General features: G+C 41.3%; 2 protein-coding genes across 2 annotated transcripts in view; both read right to left on the bottom strand.

Moving 5' to 3' along the window:
- The window catches only part of LOC133646712 (eukaryotic translation initiation factor 2-alpha kinase 3-like), an 84,976-nt gene extending 69,418 nt beyond the window's left edge, over positions 1–15,558 (bottom strand). Inside the window, exon 1 of the mRNA XM_062042408.1 lies at positions 14,937–15,558. Coding sequence (XP_061898392.1) covers positions 14,937–15,241 — 305 coding nt within the window. The 5' untranslated portion in view covers positions 15,242–15,558. The remainder of the gene's footprint in view (positions 1–14,936) is intronic.
- A 725-nt stretch (positions 15,559–16,283) lies between these two features.
- Positions 16,284–24,669, bottom strand: part of rpia (ribose 5-phosphate isomerase A (ribose 5-phosphate epimerase)) — a 34,187-nt gene continuing 25,801 nt past the window's right edge. The window contains exons 5-9 of the mRNA XM_062040602.1: positions 20,727–20,791; positions 20,591–20,659; positions 20,370–20,511; positions 17,408–17,507; positions 16,284–17,347 (exon numbers count right to left, since the gene is read on the bottom strand). Coding sequence (XP_061896586.1) covers positions 17,250–17,347; positions 17,408–17,507; positions 20,370–20,511; positions 20,591–20,659; positions 20,727–20,791 — 474 coding nt within the window. The 3' untranslated portion in view covers positions 16,284–17,249. The remainder of the gene's footprint in view (positions 17,348–17,407; positions 17,508–20,369; positions 20,512–20,590; positions 20,660–20,726; positions 20,792–24,669) is intronic.

The following is a 24,669-nucleotide window of genomic DNA, read 5'->3' as shown; positions in this document are numbered from 1 at the left end:
CAGTCCAGATTAGCAGCAGGTACAGTATAAAATCAGAGACAGTTCTTGTTTAGGAAAATGACCATATCCACCTTCTCAGGCAGGATGCGTGAGCGTTCTGGACAGATAGTGTCTCCTGCTGTGGAAAATACACGTTCGCTGGGTGTGGAAGAAGCTTGAACGCATAAATAGGAGAAAGCTAGATCTGACAGCAAAGGATAAGTCTTTTGTTGGTTCCACCGGACCACCACCATGCAGCAGAGTCGTCAGACATAAGTATCGGTGGAACGTCCTGGTACATCTGCAGCTCTCTCTCCACTCGTTTCTTGATGGACATGGAGCTCTGTTATTTCACGGTTATTTCATTTTTTTTTGTAAAGTAAAGCCACACTTTCGACCGCCGACGCCCGCTATCCATGCTTGAGCTTGATTGACTCGCTCGGCTATGCTAACACTTCCGGCGGTGGGCGCTTCTTCGTTGGTGTTCAGCGGCTTCTTCTTCCGGTTCGGCGGACTGGTATCGAAAATAGGAATCGAAATTTAAACTTTTGAACGATTCCGGGAGAATCGGAAAGTTAGTCCCGGTTCCAATCGATACTCGATACCCAACCCTAGTAAGGATACACAATATTAACATACGATATTGGTGTGATAGTAAACAGCAAAAACAAGTATTGGATGATATAAGTGTGCAAGTAAAATCTCCAATACAAGCAGTCCTGCAGCACGTTTACTTGTGCAAAGCTGAACAGCCAGTTAACATCTAAATGTCCTCCAATAAACACACAAGGTTGGTCTTTTCTTCTATTTTAGTCAAAGTAAAGGCTACTAGGATCTACACAACAGCTAAGCACACAAGCTAAACATTAGTGTTTTTATTGAGCAATATTGCAGTCTAAAACAGCATTTGTCAATATAAACAAATAATCATAGTTGCATATTACTTACACATACCCTATTTTCCGGACTGTAGAGCGCACCAAGATATGAGCCGCACCCACTAAATTTTAGACTAAAAACATATTTTCCATTCATTAGCCGCACCGTAGTCGCAGCTATATACAGTACAGGCCAAAAGTTTGGACACACCTTCTCATTTCAATGTGTTTTCTTTATTTTCATGACTATTTACATTGTAGATTGTTACTGAAGGCATCAAAACTATGACACTGGTGAAGTGAAAACCCTTTCAGGTGACTACCTCTTGAAGCTCATCGAGAGAATGCCAAGAGTGTGCAAAACAGTAATCAGCGCAAAAGGTGGCTATTTTGAAGAAACTAGAATATAAAACATGTTTTTAGTTATTTCACCTTTTTTGTTACGTACATAACACCACATGTGTATTCATAGTTTTGATGCCTTCAGTGACAATCTACAATGTAAATAGTCGTGAAAATAAAGAAAACGCTTTGAATGAGAAGGTGTGTCCAAACTTTTGGCCTGTACTGAACATTGTAAAATTAGTTATTTACACAGAAAGATTCTGTAAATGTTTGTTTTCATACCTTAATTGTTTCCAAACGGTGTCTGTAACACGGCAGTAAAACGGCTGATCAAACAAAACAGAAGTCATCGTAGTTGCCGAAGCTAGCTCTCCAATCAGCTAAACAGACTCAATAACTCCACGGTGACGTTTTGGTGAAATTACTCAGGAATTTGTGAAACTGAAACAATACAAAAAGAATGCCGTTGTAAGTTAATACTAACACAGACACTTGTCAACGTGTTAGCATATTAGCTAATGCTAGCAGCGCCAGCGTCTTTACATTACGATAGCAAGTACAAATTTGCATGAAAACACTCCTACAGACATCACACATGGGACGCTTTAGTAAGTAAGAATTGTTTTACTTATATTGTAAAATATTTCAAACGTCGATTGGAGCGATGGAAGAAGAATTCTTTCAAGCAGAAACGTCACAGACGGTTTTACTTTCAGTTTGAGGCAAAACAAGAAGTACATTTTCAACTTGCAGCACCAGCAGTGAGCGAACTAGTCCAAAAGATGGCGCCATAGCACAAACTATAACACACAAAACACAAAACATTATGGCAATTAGCGGGGAAAAAAATCTAGTAACTAGCCGCATTGTTTTATAAGCCACACGGTTCAAGTGTATGAAAAAAGTAACGGCTTACAGTCTGGAAGTTACTGCACAAATGTCTCCAAGGCATATTAGAAAGTATCCACATCATTTAACTTATTGCATCATAAGTAGGGATGATACTCCAAACCGGTTTTCTTGGTTGTTTGATAAGAAAAGAACCGAGTCCTCGGACTCGAATCCCTTTTTGAGAACCGGTACCCGTTATCGAGACCACTATAGTAAAGAAAAAGAGTTGGTTCTTTATTCGAATCCCTCGGAACGAATCCCGTCCCGACCAGAAATGCTCCGTGGGACATCACAAGAAATGTGTCATGAGGCGCAGATAGGGAAAGCAGGATAAAAATTTGGACAGGAAAAAGCGCTCCAATGTGTAATAAAGTTAAAAACAAAAGGTATAATCCAATGAATAACTTTACTGAGAGATTTGAGCAGGGTACAAACACATGACGAACACTTTTACGACCAACCGGAAACATAGCAATCAGGCTAGCAACGCACCTCCTTTACGGCAGCTGTCACAACGTTCTTAAAGCAACCGCAGCACATACATATATGACATCTCCCTTTTTTAACTTTCGTTTTTCTTTCCTTGTAAACAAAACAAAATCACACTGTATATGTGTTGTCTGTCTAATTATAATTAATGCAGACGAGGCGTGTTGGCTGAGTTCTTGACGTTTACTTTCACAGCGTGCTCATTCTTAGCTGCCGGGTGACGATATGCAACAACACTTTTCGGGGCTACCGCGCATGCTCGTCACTCCCGTTGCGTGCTGGGTAGTGTAGTTGTTATATTCCCTAGCTCATAACATCTTTTCCCATATAAGGAAATAATGTTAACTCAAAGTGTATTTATTTTTTTAGCTTTAACTTTTAATTTGTTTAGCATTGTATCCACATTTGCAAAAAACGTTTCTCTTCATAGAATTTTCTTTCAATTATGAAATAAAGTGCAAAAATGTCAAAGCATCATAACAAACAGTTATGTCAAATAGCAGCGGAAATGCACTTTTTGGAAAGCTGTATTATTTTCAGTTTTGTGCCCAAGGGACCGATTTTATTTAACACTATTATTATTTATACACCTATAGTGGTCACAGAGACAGGTTGTTTTTGTGTTACCGTGTATACTTGTTTTTCTGAAAAAATCCCACTTAATATACTTTGGGTAACAACAGTCAGTATTTATTTATTTTATTCGGGGGGTAACCGTCAATATTTATTTATTTATTAGATTTTATTTTTTTCTCATATAATAAAAGTGAGCTTTTGTTAAACCAAATATTGCATGTTTTTTTCCATATACAACCACCTATCTGGACTCGATAAGAGAATCGATAAGGAATCGGTTCGATAAGAGGATTCGATAATAGGCTCGAACTCGATAATTTCTTATCAAACATCATCCCTAATCATAAGCTTAACTTTCTGAATTACTACGGTGTTGCCAAAAGAAAAATGCCACTCCACTTCAACTTAAAAGACATCCATATGTCCATTCAGACGGTTAATAATAAATCGGTAAGTGTTTTTCATACCTACCACTGTTCTCTGATTAATTTCACTTGACCAAACCTTTTGGAATATCCATCCATCCATTTTCTACCGCTTATTCCCTGAGGGGTCGTGCCACACTAAAAAATAATACATGTATGTATGATCCCTTATGTATGATCCCTGCTGATATTGTACAGCATTAATATTAGTATTGGCCAATTCCCAAGGCTCCGAAGTGAAAAAGTTGTATCGGGACACCCCTACTTAAAATGGCCGTCTTTGGCCCATCGCCCATTGTCTTATGTTCACTTTGGCCCTTGGAGGCAAAAGGTCTGGACACCCCTGGCTTAAAGAATAGAATCGGAGGATAAAAACAAGATGACATAACGAAGGCACAATGAGGACACAGCTGATTAGATAAGAAAACATTATGTAAAGTAGCATGTCAGCTACGTGTGTACCAGAAAACTTTATATCACACTTGACTTTGGCCATTTTGGGGACAGCAGCTATTAATAACAACCGCGGTTACAGCCGGACGATGACTGGAACTAAGGCAGGCAGACAAAATATAAAGAGGAGGAAAAAAGGCCAACGTCAACTCCTCCTCCTCTCCAGACTAACTATAGCCAGACCCATGTGGCCCTCACTCTCAAATGCCGAGGAGCAGCCCCGTCTCTGTCATGCAATTGGCCGACCAGGCGCCCGGCTCGGCTTATTGGCTGTTGCTAAGCAGTAGGCTGCCGGGAGCCGGGGTGAAGAGCACGGAGCCTCACCAGAGCTGTTGCCGCCACGGGCCCCCGAGGGCTGGGGGGGGGGGGGAGCAGGTTCAAATGACACTGCTGTCCTCTCACCTCCCAGTGCTCCCATAGGTGCTGCTGGGCCCCCACGGAGTGCCTGCTGGCAGCGGCACATGCATGATTCACGCACACACACCTGCACATGTAAACACATGGTCTCCGGGGTGGCGTTTGTAACGCACAGAGAAGCGTTTACAGGTGAGGTGACAGCAGCTGGCGTCACAGAGCGATGCTCGATCAAAGCAAACATCTGCAATATTTATAGACGACAGGAAACACATGATGGATGGGGGTGTAGAGGGGGTTAAAAACAACAGAAATATATACAAGCTTGTTTGTTTTCTACTCCAAACACTAACAATAACAGACCAAACACGATAATATGACCCCAAGAGCGCAGACCTCCTCTTCCTCCGGGAAATCAATAGCCTGCACATCAGAGCCAATATTATGGTGGACCTGTTGACGTCAACTCACATTCAAAGCATCACCTTACGCTACCTCACTTGTTAACAACCTTTCCTTTAAGGTGCGCACAGCAAATCTATGCCGCGCACAAAATCAAATCCCATCTGGACTGTAAACTAAATAAACACATAACTATTTATTAGAAGTGTGGGAAAAAATCGATTCAGATTCGAATCGCGATTCTCACGTTGTGCGATTCAGAATCGATTCTCTTTTTAAAATCGATTTTTATTTATTTATTTTTTTAAATTAATCAATCCAACAAAACAATACACAGCAATACCATAACAATGCAATCCAATTCCAAAATCAAACCCGACCCAGCAACACTCAGAACTGCACTAAACAGAGCAATTGAGAGGAGACACAAACACGACACAGAACAAACCAAAAGTAGTGAAACAAAAATGATTATCAACAACAGTATCAATATTAGTTACAATTTCAACATAGCAGTGAGTAAAAATCCTTCATTGACATTATCATTAGACATTTATTAAAAAAAATTAAAAAAAACGAACAATAGTGTCACAGTGGCTTACTACATCTCATAAGCTTGACAACACACTGTGTCCAATATTTTCACAAAGATAAAATAAGTCATATTTTTGGTTCATTTAATAGTTAAAACAAATTTACATTATTGCAATCAGTTGATAAAACATTGTCCTTTACAATTATAAAAGCTTTTTACAAAAATCTACTACACTGCTTGCATGTCAGCAGACTGGGGTAGATCCTGCTGAAATCCTATGTATTGAATGAATAGAGAATCGTTTTGAATCGGGGAAAAATCGTTTTTGAATCGAGAATCTTGTTGAATTGAAAAAAAAAATAGATTTTGAATCGAATCGTGACACCAAGAATCGATATTGAATCGAATCGTGGGACACCCAAAGATTCACAGTCCTACTTCTCCTTGTGCAACTTGTGAATGTGCTCTCTGAAAGGGGTAGACATTATTTTCAAAGCTGGACCCCCATCCAGACATACAATATTATACCTCATGAAAACAATATTTTTTAATTATTTTAAAACGTAAGTGGGCCAAATCACCAATGTTGGAAAAAAAATCTCATGGAAATGACTGCTATCATTTCATTATAACAAGGCATTTAAATTGTTATGATGTCAGGTATGGCAGCAGTGTGCAAGTCTGATGTTGCTCATATGTGCTCCACTGAATGCTCAGGGAGTTTTTGCGTTTGCACAGACACATGAAAAATTAAGAGGACGGCGTGGCGAAGTTGGTAGAGTGGCTGTGCCAGCAATCGGAGTGTTGCTGGTTACTGGGGTTCAATCCCCACCTTCTACCTTCCTAGTCACGTCCGTTGTGTCCTTGGGCAAGACACTTCACCCTTTGCCTCTGATGGCTGCTGGTTAGCGCCTTGCATGGCAGCTCCCGCCATCAGTGTGTGAATGTGTGTGTGAATGGGTGAATGTGGAAATAGTGTCAAAGCGCTTTGAGTACCTTGAAGGTAGAAAACCCATTTATCATTTATTTAACATTGCCTGTTAGTAAATACACGACCTTGTATTATCAACACTGCTCAACGTTTTTGTTAAAATGTTGCATAAAACCCCTGCCTGTAAACTTGAAAAACTGAGATTTGATAATTTCTATGATCACTATTTCCTATGGCATGAGCCTTTTTCAGTGAGAGCATACAGAAAAAAATTAAAGATGGCAAAGTTGGGGCATTTTGATACATTTTGTACATTTAAGATGCTAAAAGCAATCATCGTAAGTCACTATATGCTCAACTAGGCCTGAATCAATTGTACTGATAAATACTAGGTTTTCTGCAGACAATTTAAAAAAAATAACATCGTTTTTTTTCTCCTCTTGCTCCGGCCTTTTTTTGTACCCGGGAGCTTCCTGTCTTTCCCTTATTTCCTTAGCGGAGATTATCATGACTAGCAAAACATGGATAATGCTAACGCAAATGAGGGCGAGACGTTTCTTCCAAAGAAAAGAACAATGTTGTCAGTGATTTAGATTTGCAGCAACAGACGTGACTGCATGCTGCAAAGTTTGTTTAAAACAGGCAGCAGTACAACAAACTTATTCCAGCATCTGATACGGAAGAGATAAGCAGAGTGCGAGAAATGCAATTTATTACGAGGCGAATAAGAATGTACGAACAGTAGGGGTGTAACGGTAAGTGTATTTGTATTGAACCGTTTCGGTACGGCTGTTACGGTTCGGTTCGGAGGTGTACCGAAGGAGTTTCCACACGGACATATTAAGCAGCGTAACGCTCGTTGTGTAAACAATGCACACCGAGGCACAACACACGGCATGCTAGCAGCTAACGCGCTAAGATAGACTGAGCATACGTCCTCTTTTCATCGGACATGTCCTCTTTTGCGGAGCAGTCAGGACGGAGTTTTAAATGCCTCAAATGTCCGGCATTTTGAGTTAGGGTTGCGTGTATTTTCAATGTACGTTCAGGGTTAAAAAGAAAACAAATTGTGCGCGCAGCAGCATTTGTGAGGGAGGGGCAGAGACAGAGAGAGCGAGAGAGTTATGATAAAAACGCATGCGTCGCCAGGTTCTGTTTTTTATCCATAGATTTATCAGATTTCATTTTTTATTATCTATAGCAGGGGTGTCAATAGTGTGCCCCAAAGGCCATTTGCGGCCCACAGCTAATGTTTTAAAAGGCCCACGGCACATTCAAAAAATACTATTAAAATAAACAAAAACATAACTAAAGTGAAATAAAAAAGCTTAAAGGTGAAATGTAATTTAGAAAAAGTTGCAATGTTGACTAATAAAACAAAGCAGTTTTTTTTCTTTCAAACTGTCATTGCTCAAAACATAATATTGAATCAAAATCAATGTTATTATGAATTATTGACCTATGCAAGGTTCCGATTACTTCACATCAAATATTCCACTAAGAAAAATATTTTTGGTGGAAGATTTTGCAAATTTGGTAAATAAATAACCCAAAAATGTTTTCTTACTGTACCGAAAATGAACCGAACCGTGACCTCTAAACCGAGGTACGTACCGAACCAAAATTTTTGTGTACCGTTACACCCCTAACAAACAGACAACCAACTCCCACTAAAAACCAGCTGTGGTGGATTCATTTACACAAGGTACCACGTATGATGAGAAAAAAGCACTGTGGAAAACGATCACTAATATTTATGTAACGTTATTGCAAGAGGCTGCAATATACAGTACATGGCGAGATAGACTTCATGCTATATCGCCTGCCCCTAATCTCAGTAATTATTAGTTTAATAATAATAATAATAATAATAATACCTAGCTTCGGCTTTCGTAATGCATCGGGTTTTGACAAAAATGTTCGCAAAACCGTGTTTATCGTACATGCGGCTCAACATTGCTTGTAACAATCTAGTATCCTTGCCTGTGTATCATTCCTATAATCCACTCTCCAGACAAAGAATCCCAGCCTGTTTTAATTGAGGTCTGCATAATAATCCAGCATGGGGCCAAAGCAAGTTGCTCCTTTGAAGGTGAGAAACAAGACTCAATTCATGAAAAAAACTTACAGCAAAAGTATACATTTCACATTCTTTTTTTGGTAAAAAAATACAACAAAATTTGGGGTTCTGGAAAGATTACTTGGATTTACATGATGTCTTATGGGGAACATGACTGTTTTTCGTCAGATCTTCGGAACGGATTACTACTGACAACCAGTGTAAATCTAAAGAAAAACATTGTGTGTATATATTGAATCTTTCAACTTCAAAAAAATGTAGTTCAGAAAGATTTGTGCACTTTAATACTTAAAACGGAGTGGAGAGCATGTTGGAAATGTTTAAAAGGGCCCTTTACGTAAAACAAACCTTTCTAACCTGATGGTACCTGCTTATGTGTGTTTGGGACCTGCGCAAGTCCCAAAAATACATTCCTCCAAACAGTGCGTTTGGAATTCGTCAGCCCTGTGACGTCTGCGGATATATCGATATATGGTAGAGGCTTACCAAGAGGTCTTTTTGCGTGAGTTTGCAAATGTATTTAATGTTCGAGCATTTGTAGTCTGAACACCCTGTTGTTGTTTTAACCAGCACAAGTCACTACACAAACATTCAGCCTCATCTGAAGTAAGAAAAGTGCCTTACTTCTAACTTTTATGAGTCATGGCAACGTACCTTCAACTCGGAAGAAGCCTCTGTGTGCAAAGCACTTTAAAAGAGTCCTGCGCCAGTATAAAGATGGATTTTCCAATATATTACTTTTAATGGTGGACTCAGTGACTACTATTTATGGCAATGGAGGAGACAATGAAACAGGGAGTAAGAACAATAGGTGAGAAATGTGTTAGACACTTTAGCAATGTTAGCTCGGTTTGTTGTGTATCTAGCTTAGCCTTATAATGTAAGTCAACTGTGTCACCGTTACATGTTATGTAGACCACAGTGAAGTGTTTTAAATGTAGAAAATATAACCCCTTTAAGTAAAGCCTGTTTGGGCTGTGCCGTGATTTACATGTTTTTTTATATTTACATGTCATTAGCAAAGTTCAATGCCAATCCTCAGATGGCAGATGGATGGAAAGCACGTCCACTCCCATGTAAACCTCAGAGGACAACATGAGGTAGCAACATGCATGTGAAGGTAAGACTGTGGGGGAGGCAAAGCAGGAGTAACTATCACAATGAGACACAAAAGAGTGAGCACACACACACACACACACACACACACACACACACACACACACACACACACACACACACACACACACACACACACACACACATTTTCAGGAAGTGTATGTCCTCATGCCGTATTGATGGGAAAACGATGCACCGCAAAAAGAACATCTCTTGTCAAGTTGTCATAGTGTTCATTAAAACAGAAAAATCTGTCATCTTCTTTGTGGTTGTTGTTGTTCAACATGTTTTTTTATTTAAATTATTCACACCTTCTATGTGGTTTGATCTCAATCATGGATAAGCTTTCCTTTTTTGACTTTTACATGTTGACTACATATATCACTGTTAGCATGCTTGTTGTTGTTGTGGTAGACTTTCTTCCAAATCAAATCACTTGTTTACGGAATCGGTGGACTTTTGAATGATTTTACAACGTATTGATGTTTTGTAGCTTTTGTAACATTTTGAAGCAATGTAGGCACCACAAACTTTACAAAAAGGCAACAGAGGGCAAATCAAGTTTGCTTCCTTATAAAGGGCTGCAGCAGAAGTGAAAAACAAAGCAAACTTTGCTTCAGGACCGTTTAACCGAAAGCAAAACAGAGTTTGTTGTAAATATCACATTACGACGACAACACAAAGTGGTGTAACGTGAAAGGGGTGATGTTCCTACTGCTGCTGCTCAAGTTAGCACGTTAAAAACTTTTGTGGAGTTTTTTACATGTTGATACCACCCTTTCCTCTATGAGAATCTTTACTTTCTTGTGTGCATTTAAATGCAAAACCATTAGGTTACAGGTAACCTTTGACACATATGCGAAATACATCATTGGTAGCGTGTAACGACAAAACCTTCTTGTCACTTTTTCTTCCCAATCACGACTGTCTTACATGTAAGAGGGAATGGACAGGTGTGCTAAATTGATTGCTGATCACGTTGATCCAGTGGACTTTTATTGATCTAGCAATCCCAACAATGCATTTTAGTGGTGTGCGACGCCTCTGAATTTCTTTCCAATCCGATACAGAGTAAAATTCAGGCTGGTATTGGCCATACCGATACTTTGTGCAAATATGCAGTACCGAATGTGTCAAAAAGCTGTGTGTTAGCAAATAATAACATATTTATTTTCTTAAAAACCACAGGAAGAATGTAAGAAAAAAAAGAGCAAAAAAATCGAAATGTAATGAGAAAAATTTGTAACTTTTAAACTAATAATAATATACTTACCGTAGTCACCTATAACATGGTTTTGTTACACACACACACAAACACACACAAACACACACACACACACACACACACACACACACACACACACACACACACACACACACACACACACACACACACACACACACACACACACACACACACACACACACACACACACACACACACACACACACACACACACACACACACACACACACACACACACACACTTTCCTTTATTTTCATGACTATTTACATTGTAGATTGTCATTAAAGGCATCAAAACTATGAACACATGTGGAGTTATGTACTTATCAAAAAAGGTGAAATAACTGAAAACATGTTTTACATTCTAGTTTCTTCTTCAAAATAGCCACCCTTTGCTCTGATTACTTTTTCGCACACTCTTGGCATTCTCTCTATGAGCTTCAAGAGGTAGTCACCTGAAATGGTTTTCGCAAAGCAGTAATCAGAGGAAAGGGTGGCTATTTTGAAGAAACTACAATATAAAACATGTTTTCAGTTATTTCAAATGTTTTGTTAATTACATAACTCCACATGTAAATAGTCATGAAAATAAAAAAAAAACGCATTGAATGAGAAGGTGTGTCCAAACTTTTGGCCAGTAGGGCAAGTATTCACACCCCTTTAAATGTTCCACTTGGTTTCATTGCAGCCATTTGCAAAAATCAAAAAAGTTCATATTTTTCTCATTAATCTACACTCAGCACCCCAAAAAAACATAAATGTAGAAATTATTGCAAATGTATTAACAATAAAAATCACATGTACATAAATATACAGACCCTTTGTTCAATACTTAGTAGATGCACCGTTGACAGCAATTACAGCCTCAAGTCTTTTGAAAATACAATACCACAAACTTGGCACACCTATTTTTGCAGCACCCCTCAAGCTCCATCGTCTTTGACCTTTTGGAACGGATTACCGGTGAAGCACTACTTTTAAAAGTATTTTCTGCTCCATAAAATGGATCCTGTTCCCACTCATCAATCAAAGATGCACTAATAAAACATACATCAGAAAGTCGGCGGCAGATGCGAGCTCAGCGTCGAGGTGTGACCACTGACAGGGTGAACGCTGCCAAGGAGCCCGGTGGGGGAATTAGTTGCTTCTATCAGTGCTAACTGCCTGCCTAATGACTTCTGATTTCCTCTTGATGCTGGCGTAGAAGCCACTGGCAGGTGTGCGCTTGTGTGGAGGGAAAACAATGCTTGGCATCAGTGTGAGGCAAATATTTACCTCCTCAAAATACCATGGTATAGGATCTATAGATTAAAGCTCATAAAACCTGGCAGTGTTAAGTGGTTGAAGTGTGGCTCCTGGGGCCTGTAAGCACAACTGACATCTTCTCTTTTGAGCGAGAACCTCATCAATAAGAAGTTGGACAGGAAACTGATTTATCATCAAGAATTAGGAGCAGCGAGTTCATGTCAGAAAAGATTTTGAGCTATGTGCTGGTGGGAAAAGACAGACAAGCGTGTTTAGAGTACTACACACGGAATAATTGAGCAGTGAGGGAAGAATACTTGAAGTATCAGTACTCGTGGCGGGCCATGAGGGAGGGGAACCAGGCGATGGAGGCATGAAACACACACTGCAGCAAACATTCAAATGAGGACAAAATCAATGTCCGAGTTTTGGTTGCGAATAAAAGAGTTCAACAGATTTAACGCAAAAGTTACAAATATCAAACAGTAATTGATTGGGCCAGGCCCGCCACAGCAAAATAAAAGCCACCACACCTCAAAAACTAGGTTGTTTCTCAGCGAAAACAAATTTAAGTAATATAATGTATGAATGGCTATATATAGGCCCCAATATGGACTGGACTCTCACATTATTGACCGTATCCACTCGGCATCCATCGCACCGGCCACCCAAGGAGGGGCGGGGGGTTCCCTTCCAGGGTTTCACTTTGTTCCCATTGGGTTCAGTTTTTTCAGAGCAAAGGATGTTGTTGTCGCTTGTGCAGCCCTTTGAGACGTTTGTAATTAAGGGCTGTATAAGTAAACTTTGATTGAATGATTGCCTTTTATTTGCATACTACTGACTAGTGATGCACCGAAAAAGACTGATTACCAAAAAGAGCACTGCCAAAACCGGTTGCAAAATGATTTCATACATACATACATATATGTTAATGCTAATTAGTTATAACACCTTTATTTTAAATGTATGTATAACTTTTTTTTTTTAGCTTTTTAAAATATATATATATATATATATATATATATATATATGAATCATCACAGATTCTGCAAATTATATGACAACATCATATTGACTACGCCCCCACCGATGTAAGTATGTTGGCAATTTGGGGTGAACCTTGTCAAATTAAATATAGCCCTTTAAAATGTTTTAGTGGTGTCCAGCATTCATTCATGTCTTAATAGTACCAACAGGTCCAAACCGTAGATCGACTCAGTTCAGTGGTTGACAACAAGGCAGCAACGATTTATCAATTCAATCAATTAATTGGATTAGAAAAACGCTTTGATTTATATTGTGTTGCATGGATTATTCATTTAATGTGTCACGGATAAACTGATTAGAGTAACTAATGAAAATGTATAAAATCCGGACCGCATTGAGTGCCCGAAACTTTAAATAGGCGAACATAGTTTCTGCATGGCTGCTGCAGTAGAGTGTACATGAGAGCGGTGGTGTGTGGGTGCTGAGATCTGTGTGGTGGCAAACAGGGAATAGTTTTTTTTATTAGAAAAAAAGGGTTATGGCAAACAGAAAAGTCCTTGTTCATTTCAAATATTATGTACATGTCATTTTTTTAGGGTGTTTTTAATAATATCGATTTGCTTCACATTGTCATTATGGGGTATTTACTGCAGCATTTTGAGGACAAAAAGTAATGTATTCCATTTTGGAATAAGGCTGTAACACAAGGGTCGGGAACCTTTTTGGCTGAGAGAGCCATGAAAGCCAAATATTTTAAAATGTATTTCCGTGAGAGCCATATAATATTTTTTAACACTGAATACAACTAAATGTGTGCATTTTTAAGTGAGACCAACATTTTTAGAGTATAATAAGTCTCTTATTCTTTTTAATAACATTGTTATTCTGAAGCTAACCAATAATAAATAAAATACTTCTTACCATTAATGTGACTTCTTCAACAGGTGCGGTAGAAAACGGATGGATGGATTAAAATGCATGAGAATGTTTTATATTTTGAACGTTATTTTTAACACTGTGATTACCAGCTGAATTATTCATTACTTATCGTGTTAAGCAATGTCAGCTAAGATTTATCTGAGAGCCAGATGCAGTCATCAAAAGAGCCACATCTGGCTCTAGAGCCATAGGTTCCCTACCCCTGCTGTAACATAACAAAATGTGGAAGAAAGTGAAGCAGATGCACTGTAAATGCATACATTCCATTAAGAATGCAGCTATCCATTAGTTTGTTCGTTTAATCGAGTAATTTGATAAATCACACTTTATAGCCGCAATGCACCTTTTAGGGAAAACAAACAATATGAACGATTTTCTGCTTGCCATATCTTTCATTTACTTCCTAATAAATCACCTTGCAATGTGTACATGAACAAAAAACGAGTGGCCAATAGTGCGGGTGGATCACAGTGCAGCTATGACAAACACTAGATGGGCCCAAGAAGTTCTTTAATGGCCCTAAAATAGACAACCATGAGACATTTATAGCACATAATAGTCCACTTTGTAAGCAAACTAAGTTTCACAAGAAAAATTAAGTATAGCACCAAAAAAAAATAACATGTTCAGAATAACACACGACAAATTATGACTTTAAATATGAATTACAAGTTCCAAAAGCTTTACCGTTTAATAATGTTTTGCTTATTTGTTGTTGTTTTAACTCCCAATCATTTCTAGGGTGACTTCAGACAAATGATGGCATATTTAAAAGAACATAAAAGGTAAATGATGAGACTTAGTCAACAAACATGTCTGATGGTACACGTGCAGACTTGTTCTGCTAGCTTAAAGGTTACATTTAGCTGGTTTCGAAGATATTAGAATAAAAGCAATTATACCTTGGGTTTAAAAGTGACTGAAGTGATAATAAATGTAAATATTGTGGGATTTGTTGACCGTTTAGCAATTTGGGCCACTTTGTTGTTAGTTTGGGAGGCAGCTTTGAATGAAAAGTGACGTGGAGTGTTTACTAGCTAAACATGACATTAGCCGAGTCCTTACCTCCCCACCGGGACTTCTCCGTTACTTCCTCCCGACGCCTCGTCGGCCTCTCCGGCGTCGTCATCCTCCACCGTCACGTCTGCCGCCGCTATGGCTGGAGCACCGACCACCTTCTCCAGATGGAGCTTCATGACTTCGTCTCCATCGTCCACCGGGGTCGATCCCAAGCCCCGGCCGGCGAGCTGGGGCTCCCTCCTGGAGCCCGGGGTGTGCGAGGACCCAAGCCCGGTGGGCACTTCGAGCAGCAGCAGCAGGAGGACCAGCAAGGAAATGCTCACCTTTCCAAAGTGAAGCCCCCTTTCCATTTGTAAGACTGGCACATTAGTGAGCCATGATATTTACATGCCACTGGCCGTGTGAATGTTAACATGCATAATAAATCATTAAACACGCTAAGGTACAAATGTATAAAAAAAAAAGACGCGGCGTGCCCTAAAGTTACCTTGTGTTCAGTTGGCTAAGTAAACACACACCGTCCACCCGCGGTAACGCGCTGTTATTGCCTTTATAGTTGACGCAAGACTTGTCGCCGTTACGCTTTAAGTCCCGCCTTATTTCTAACACACAATTGGACATTCAAAACACGCGTGCCTTAAAAAAGTAATTTGGCACTTTTCATTGGTCGACCAAATGTCGGTCTTGCTGGGTCGCATACTAAGCACAACGCAATTGGACCACCTCCTTGTCAGTCTCGGTGAAGCCCGCCGAAACTGCCGTCCTCAACAACAGTGCGTTTCATTCGCCAAGTTACCCGTCAGTCAAACTGACGCATGCGCACAGGGGCGATTTGCAGGGGCAGTAAAGTCATCCAAGCTCCTGAACGGACTCGGATGTCTCCCGTCTGTCCAATCAAATTGACGATGGGGGTGACTAGCAACGTGATTGGCCGAGAGTTACGACAAGCGCTAACTTAATAGGTGTGTGCTGCTGTCAATCATCGGTGGTCGTCAAGTCCGTCGACGAAAAAGCACCAACGTGGCTGCATTGAAGATTAGTGGCTGCTTTTCCTCTTCCTGGTCACGAGTTATGTTGACAACTTTGACGAGATGAAACCCAAAATACAAGGACCTGATAATTTCTTCATTATTTAGAAATAAATATGAAGAAATGTTAATGCCACAAAGCAAACAAACTTGTATACAAAAATATTTTTAGTGACATTTTGATGAGGAGAAACTCAGTTTTGGGATTAGGCTAAACGCATTGAACAGATGACTTCATTGTTTATAACAATAATGACGTTTTCTCTTTACAGCGCCATCATGTGGCAAGATAGGTAAATGGCATTCAAATCATTCCTTCGAATTTAAATCCACATTTCAGTATGTTTACACAAAACACCAGATAGCAACACTGATTTGTTTATTTTCAAGATAAATGGAACAAACAGCATTGAATTGAAACAGAGGCACGTGCATTGTTTTGGTCTTGTTTTGTTTCAAAAGCAAAAAAAAACAAGTGTACCCATCAATCAGTCACTTTGTTTAAGAATGAATTAATTCAAATGCTGGTGCAAAACATGGCATGGATGCAAAGAGGGACATATCTGAAACACCTTGCAGACTGCATTGTTATAAATAAATAAATGGGTTATACTTGTATAGCGCTTTTCTACCTTCAAGGTACTCAAAGCGCTTTGACAGTATTTCCACATTTACCCATGCAAGGCGCTAACCAGCAACCATCAGAGGCAAAGGGTGAAGTGTCTTGCCCAAGGACACAACAGACGTGACTAGGAAGGTAGAAGGTGGGAATTGAACCCCAGTAACCAGCAACACTCCGATTGCTGGCACAGCCACTCTACCAACTTCGCCACGCCGTCCCATTGTACAGTGCTTTAAGATATACAACAGTCATGCAACAATCAAGTCAAAACACCTCCAAAATATCCACCGGAAAGACAAAGTGATGTAGTCGCTTCTTTGAAAATAGCATGTAAACATGTGGACTTGACAGGCACTAATGGAGGGAGGCATGTGTAAGAACACAGGAAGTTACTTACTTCATCCTGTGAATTAGATAGATAGTACTATATTGATTCCTTATTACTACAACCTTGATTCTATTACAGACAAAAACGATCTGTTTTCCATCCATATCGTTTCTACTTAGCACAAGAAATAACACGATTGTGTGTTTGTTTCATTCTGAACACAAACAGCAGCTCGGGTCAAGGCTGCTTTGCAAGCATTCTGGCAATAATAACTCACAACTTTCCACATCAAGTGGAAAATACCAATAAGACACACTTGCATGGTGAGTAAAATCATGAGATGTGTCTACTTCCAAGGAGGGCACGCCGGGTCCAACTCCTCAGTTGACGGGGGCATCCCGCATCAGCACGTTTCCGTCCTCCATTCCAAAGTAGGCTCGCTCAGCCATGCCGACAAAGAGTCCCGTCTCCACAACCCCTGGGGGTAGAACGTGCGTCAGCACACTGAGCACGGACAACAAAGTGTGGGGTGTCTCACCTGGAATCATCTTGATGGCACAGTTTATGTCCTTCCACTTCTGAGCGCCCACAAACTTCCAGTCCAGAATGAAATTGCTGTTGTCTGTCACCACGGGACCCTGACACCCACAAATATGCAGAGATCAGTGAGAGACTGGCACAATATTTCCCATATACTGTAAACCATGGGTGTCCAAAGTGCGGCCCAATAATAAAAGGGATCTGTTCCGCGGGGCGCCTCCAATTACATTTTGAATATCTGACGGTTTAATTGCAGCAACTTTGCCACCACACTGTGGACATAGTGAGTAATTCAGGTTAATGACCGTGAATTGCATTTTGAAAAGCATGCCCCATCCATCAATTTTCTACCGCTTGTCCCTTTTGGGGTCACGGGGGGTGCTGGAGCCTATCTCAGCTGCATTCGGGCGGAAGACGGGGTACACCCTGGACAAGTCGCCACCTCATCGCAGGGCCAACACAGATAGACAACATTCACACTCACATTCACACTCTAGGGCCAATTTAGTGTTGCCTAACAACCTATCCCCAGGTGCATGTTTTTGGCGGTGGGAGGAAGCCGGAGTACCCGGGAACCCACGCAGTCACGGGGAGAACATGCAAACTCCACACAGAAAGATCTTGAGCCCGGGATTGAACCCAGGACTACTCAGGACCTTCGTATTGTGAGGCACATGCACTAACCCCTGTCGCACCGTGCTGCACCAGCAATATTATATATGACCCAATACATACAGCCTTTTTTAATCATGTTGCAAATAAAAAGACACAAAAAGTCGGCACACCACTGAACTTTGTGGGTACCGTATTTTCCGCACTATAAGGCGCACCTAAAAACCTCCAATTTTGTCAAAAGCTGACAGTGCAGTGCGCCTTATAATCCGGTGCGCCTTATACATGGACAAATATTGAGCCACAACAAACTTCATTTTCAAAAAGTTTAGGTCCCGCAACTACGGTAAACAGCCGCCATCTTTTTTAAGCAGCTGCCCCCGTAGAAGAAGAAGCGCGCGGTGCGTGCTGGGATATATGATGTTTCATTTCCATTTGTGTGTTTATGTAAAGACCCCAAAATGGCTCCTATTAAGTGTGTTGTCTGTGTAATTATAAATAATGCAGACGAGGCGTGTTGGTTGAGTTCTCAACGTTTACTCACAGCGTGCTCATAACCACATTCTAACTGCCGGCATGACGACATACAACAACGCTTCTCAGGGCTACCGCACATGCTTGTCACTCCCGTAGCATGCTGGGTAGTGTAGTTGTTATATTCGCTAGCTCATAACATCACATTAAGAGACACGCTTACGCGCTTAATTCAATACTCGCCGTCATTCCGGGTGGATTGACAAAAGAACTCCAGCCGCTAGATATTGGTGTCAACAGGACATTCGAAGCTAGACTGCTAACTGCGTGGGAACAGTGGATGACAGAAGGCGAACACACGTTCACCAAAACGGAGACAGCGCTGGACGACATACGCCACTATCTGCCAGTGGATCGTAAATGCCTGGGCTGATTCAGTCTCAACTGTGGTCCGAGCTTTCAGGAAGGCAGGAATTGTCACTGAAGTGCTGGACAACAGCAGCGACACTGACTCCATTTTGGATGCCGCATTCAATCAACTGTTTAATTCGGACACTGAAGAAGAAGAACTCGAGGGATTCGTGGATGAGGAATAACTTAATAAAGTGAGCTTTACATGTTTATTTTGTGTGTTGTGTTGTGTGACATTAACGTTTGAGCAACGTTGAGTTATTGATATATTGTTATTGCTCTGCACTATTTCGAGTGTTACTATATTGTGATAGCACTAACATTTGATTTACCGTAACACGAGTAAATCAGCTGTTTATTCATTTTGGGAGTGAACAGAGTTGTCAGAAGGCTGGTTTGTAATCTATTAATAAAGTTTGACTGACCTGACTGTTTTTTTAACATTCCCTTTAGTGCAGTTCCATCTAATGGATGCATAGGTGCGCCTTATAATCCGGTGCGCCTTATATATGAACAACATTTTGAAATATGCCATTCATTAAAGGTGCACCTTATAATCCGGTGCGCCTTATAGTGCGGAAAATACGGTATTATAAAACATGTCCAAGCACAACACATAATTTAAAAATACACCCATTTAAATCTCCTGCAATGCATGATGGGATAAATGCAAACCACTCCACACGTATCCATGTTTGGCGCATTTTAGCTGCTTGCTATGTCTGATTGATTACAAAACTTTAAGGAGGTCGTCATTGAAATAAACAAGGTACATCCAATTATATCAATTATATATCCATGATATTAATATAATTGATTAATATGTACACATATATATACACCGTAATTTCCGGACTATAAGCCGCACCTGACTATAAGCCGCACCAGCTAAATTTAAGGGAAAATACAGATTGCTCCATATATAAGCCGCACCCGACTATAAGCCGCAGGGTTTTGATGTGTAATTAGCGTAGTATATAGGGGTTCCTGCTACCACGGAGGGGATTGTCGGGACAGAGATGACTGTTTGGGAACGCAAAGCGTCCCATTTATTAACAATAAATCTTTCAATCATTCAATCAAACTTTCACATCTTTGACATGGCGAACAGCATTCGTGCAGAGTACAAATAATACAACGGTGCAAAGTAATACAAAGTGCTCGCCTGTACGTTATCAAAATAACCAGCCTACCGGTATATGAAAAGTCAGTCTTTAATCATTGTGTCATCGTCTTCCTCCTGCGTACTAAAACCACCGAAATCCTCTTCGTCGGTGTCGGAGAAGAACAGGCCGTAAATAAGCCGCACCCTTGTATAAGCCGCAGGGACCAGAACGAGGGGAAAAAGTAGCGGCTTATAGTCCGGAAATTACGGTAGTTACTTTACATGCAGTAATGTAACTACATTTCTTTAGCCCAATGCGGCCCCAAGTCAAAAAGTTTGTAAATATAATTCAACTTACAGCTTTACTGACAGCCATTCTTAAATTGGCTTCCCCTCCAAAGAGTTGGACGATCCTCCTGGAGACGGGGACATAGGCCATGGGGACCACCTCGATGGGAACCCCCTTCTTCCACTGCTGGCCCAGAGCCTTGGAGTCCTTCCTGAGAGTGGATAGAGAATTCTTGGTGAGTAACCCGCGATTTCAGCTCCCATCACACTTGGTTTACGCAAGACACAAACCTGTAATCCGCGATGACGATGAAATGTTTTGCGCAGCCAGCTACAATCTTCTCCTGAGTCAAACAGCCGCTGAGATAAATAAATAAAATCTAAGTAATGGGGTAGAGCTTTACGGTCGTCAAGAAGGCAAACTCACCCTCCACCTTTAATTAATGTCAGATCTGCATCTACTTCGTCTGCTCCATCGATGGCAACATCCAGCTGGTGGAAGTTGAGCAGAAGTGACGTCAAACTTTGTTCATTTAAATTCTTTCATTACAGAGTTCTTAATTCTCCTTTTCCTAGTTTAGCGCATACTCGGACACACAACACTTCCTCATTCTCCGCAAATCACCTTTGCGGCATGGACGGTGTGTTTGTAAACATGGGAAAAACTGACATCAAATCCAAACCACACAGGCATAAAACATTAACATTAGCTGGTTGTTACAGTATGACTTGATATATATACAGGGTAAAAGCCAGTAAATTAGAATATTTTGAAAAACTTGATTTATTTCAGTAATTGCATTCAAAAGGTGTAACTTGTGCATTATATTTATTCATTGCACACAGACTGATGCATTCAAATGTTTATTTCATTTAATTTTGATGATTTGAAGTGGCAACAAATGAAAATCCAAAATTCCGTGTCACAAAATTAGAATATTACTTAAGGCTAATACAAAAAAGGGATTTTTAGAAATGTTGGCCAACTGAAAAGTATGAAAATGAAAAATATGAGCATGTACAATACTCAATACTTGGTTGGAGCTCCTTTTGCCTCAATTACTGCGTTAATGCGGCAAGGCATGGAGTCGATGAGTTTCTGGCACTGCTCAGGTGTTATGAGAGCCCAGGTTGCTCTGATAGTGGCCTTCAACTCTTCTGCGTTTTTGGGTCTGGCATTCTGCATTTTCCTTTTCACAATACCCCACAGATTTTCTATGGGGCTAAGGTCAGGGGAGTTGGCGGGCCAATTTAGAACAGAAATACCATGGTCCGTAAACCAGGCACGGGTAGATGTTGCGCTGTGTGCAGGCGCCAAGTCCTGTTGGAACTTGAAATCTCCATCTCCATAGAGCAGGTCAGCAGCAGGAAGCATGAAGTGCTCTAAAACTTGCTGGTAGACGGCTGCGTTGACCCTGGATCTCAGGAAACAGAGTGGACCGACACCAGCAGATGACATGGCACCCCAAACCATCACTGATGGTGGAAACTTTACACTAGACTTCAGGCAACGTGGATCCTGTGCCTCTCCTGTCTTCCTCCAGACTCTGGGACCTCGATTTCCAAAGGAAATGCAAAATTTGCTTTCGTCAGAAAACATGACTTTGGACCACTCAGCAGCAGTCCAGCTCTTTTTTTCCTTAGCCCAGGTGAGACGCTTTTCGCGCTGTTTCTTGGTCAACAGTGGCTTGACACGAGGTATGCGGCAGTTGAAACCCATGTCTTTCAAGCGTCTCTTGGTGGTGGATCTTGAAGCACTGACTCCAGCAGCTGTCCACTCCTTCTGAATCTCCCCCACATTTTTGAATGGGGTTTTTTTCACAATCTTGACCAGGGCGCGGTGATCCCTATCGCTTGTACACTTTTTCTGACCACAGTTTTTCCTTCCCTTTGCCTCTCCATTAATGTGTTTGGACACAGAGCTCTGAGAACAGCCAGCCTCTTCAGCAATAACCTTTTGTGTCTTTCCCTCCTTGTGCAATGTGTCGATGGTTGCCTTTTGGACAGCTGTCAAATCTGAAGTCTTCCCCATGTTTGTGTAGGCTTCAGAACTGGACTGAGAGACCATTTAAAGCCCTTTGCAGGTGTTTTGAGTTAATCAGCTGATTAGTTTGTGGCACCAGGTGTCTTCAAAATTTAACCCTTACACAATATTCTAATTTTGTGACACACGGAATTTTGGATTTTCATTTGTTTCCACTTCAAATCATCAAAATTAAATGAAATAAACATTTGATTGCATCAGTCTGTGTGCAATGAATAAATATAATGTACAAGTTACACCTTTTGAATGCAATTATTGAAATAAATCAAGTTTTTCAAAATATTCTAATTTACTGGCTTTTACCCGTGTATATATATATATATATACACACACACACACACATATATATATATATATATATATATATATATATATATATATATATATATATATATATATCCTATTATTTGCGCACTATCTACAAAAAATGTACCAAAAACTTGACCACCAAAAAAAATCTCCAAAACCGGATGTAAAGAAAAACGCACGCCATTGTGACTGTCTGGAGTGTTGTCAGCATGTCTGTGATGTAGACGTTAGTTTAATATATCCCAAATATACCCGCGGACAGCCATCTACAAAATGTGCAAATATTCAGAGGAGAGTGGCGGATTTTAAGAAGAGAAACTGAAACTAGTGCAACATCGTGATGTGTTCAGAGTTGTTTTTAATCTTTAAAAAAAAGTCATTAAAAGTCTGTAAACACTCAAAAAGAATCTTAACAAATTAGATTGTACAAAAAGCAGCAACAATTGAAAATAATTAAAAATAGATATGTTAATCCATCCATCCATCCATCCATCTTCAACCGCTTATCCGGAATCGGGTCGCGGGGACAGCAGCTCCAGCAGAGACCCCCAGACTTCCCTCTCCAGAGCAACATTTGCGACTTCCTCCTGGGGAATCCCGAAGCGTTCCCAGGCCAGAGAGGAGATGTAATCCCCCCATCTGGTCCTTGGCCTGCCGCGGGGCCTCCTCCAAGTGGGACGTGCAACGAGGACCTCCCTAGGGAGACGCTCGTGAGGCATCCGCACGAGATGCCCGAACCACCTAAGCTGGCTCCTTTCCAAGCGAAGGAGCAGCGGCTCTACTCCGAGTCTCTCTCGGGTGACTGCACTTCTCACCCTATCTCTAAGGGAGATGCCAGCCACCCTTCTGAGGAAACTCATTTCGGCCGCTTGTATCCGCGATCTTATTCTTTCGGTCATTACCCACACTTCATGACCATAGGTGAGAGTAGGAATGTAGATAGCTCGGTAGACCGAGAGCTTTGCCTTCTGGCTCAGCTCCCGTTTCGTCACAACAGTGCGGCAGAGAGACTGCAATACTGCCCCAGCTGCTCCGATTCTCCGGCTGATTTCCTTCTCCATCTTTCCCTCACTCGTGAACAAGACCCCGAGATACTTAAACTCCTCCACCTGGGACAGAGTCCTGTCCCCTACCCGGACTGTACAAACCATCGGTTTCCTGCTGAGAACCATGGCCTCAGATTTGGAGATGCTGATCCTCATTCCAGCCGCTGAACACTCGGCTGCGAACCGATCCAGTGAGAGCTGAAGGTCACGAACCGAAGGTGCCATCAGGACCACATCATCTGCAAACAGCAGTGACGCAACCTTTAGCCCCCCGAGACGTATACCCTCTCCGCCATGGCCACGACTCCGCCTAGAAATCCTGTCCATGAAAATCACAAACAGGATAGGTGACAGAGCGCAGCCCTGGCGGAGACCAACCCCCACTGGAAACGGATCCGACTTACATCCAAGCACCCGGACACAACTCTCGCTTTGGTTGTACAGAGATTGGATGGCCCTCAACAGGGTTCCCCTCACTCCGTACTCCCTCAGCACCTCCCACAAGATCTCCCGAGGGACGCGGTCATACGCCTTCTCCAAATCCACAAAACACATGTAGACTGGATAGGCATACTCCCAGGCCCTCTCCAGGATTCCCGCAAGCGTAAAGAGTTGGTCAGTTGTTCCACGACCAGGACGGAATCCACATTGCTCCTCTTGAATCTGAGGTTCGACTATCGGCCGGACCCTCCTTTCCAGTACCTTGGCGTAAACTTTCCCAGGGAGGCTGAGTAGTGTGATACCCCTGTAATTAGCACACACCCTCTGGTCCCCCTTTTTGAAAAGGGGAACCACCACCCCAGTCTGCCACTCCCTCGGCACTGTCCCAGACTTCCACGCAATGTTGAAAAGGCGTATCAACCAAGACAGCCCATCAACACCCAGAGCCTTCAGCATTTCTGGACGGATCTCGTCAACCCCCGGAGCTTTGCCACTGTGGAGTTGTCTAACTACCTCAGTGACTTCACTCC

This window comes from Entelurus aequoreus, linkage group LG03, assembly GCF_033978785.1.
Source record: "Entelurus aequoreus isolate RoL-2023_Sb linkage group LG03, RoL_Eaeq_v1.1, whole genome shotgun sequence".
NCBI classification, from domain to species: domain Eukaryota; kingdom Metazoa; phylum Chordata; class Actinopteri; order Syngnathiformes; family Syngnathidae; genus Entelurus; species Entelurus aequoreus.
Note: the sequence above shows the minus strand (reverse complement) of the source record. Positions and strands in the feature narration are given on the sequence as shown.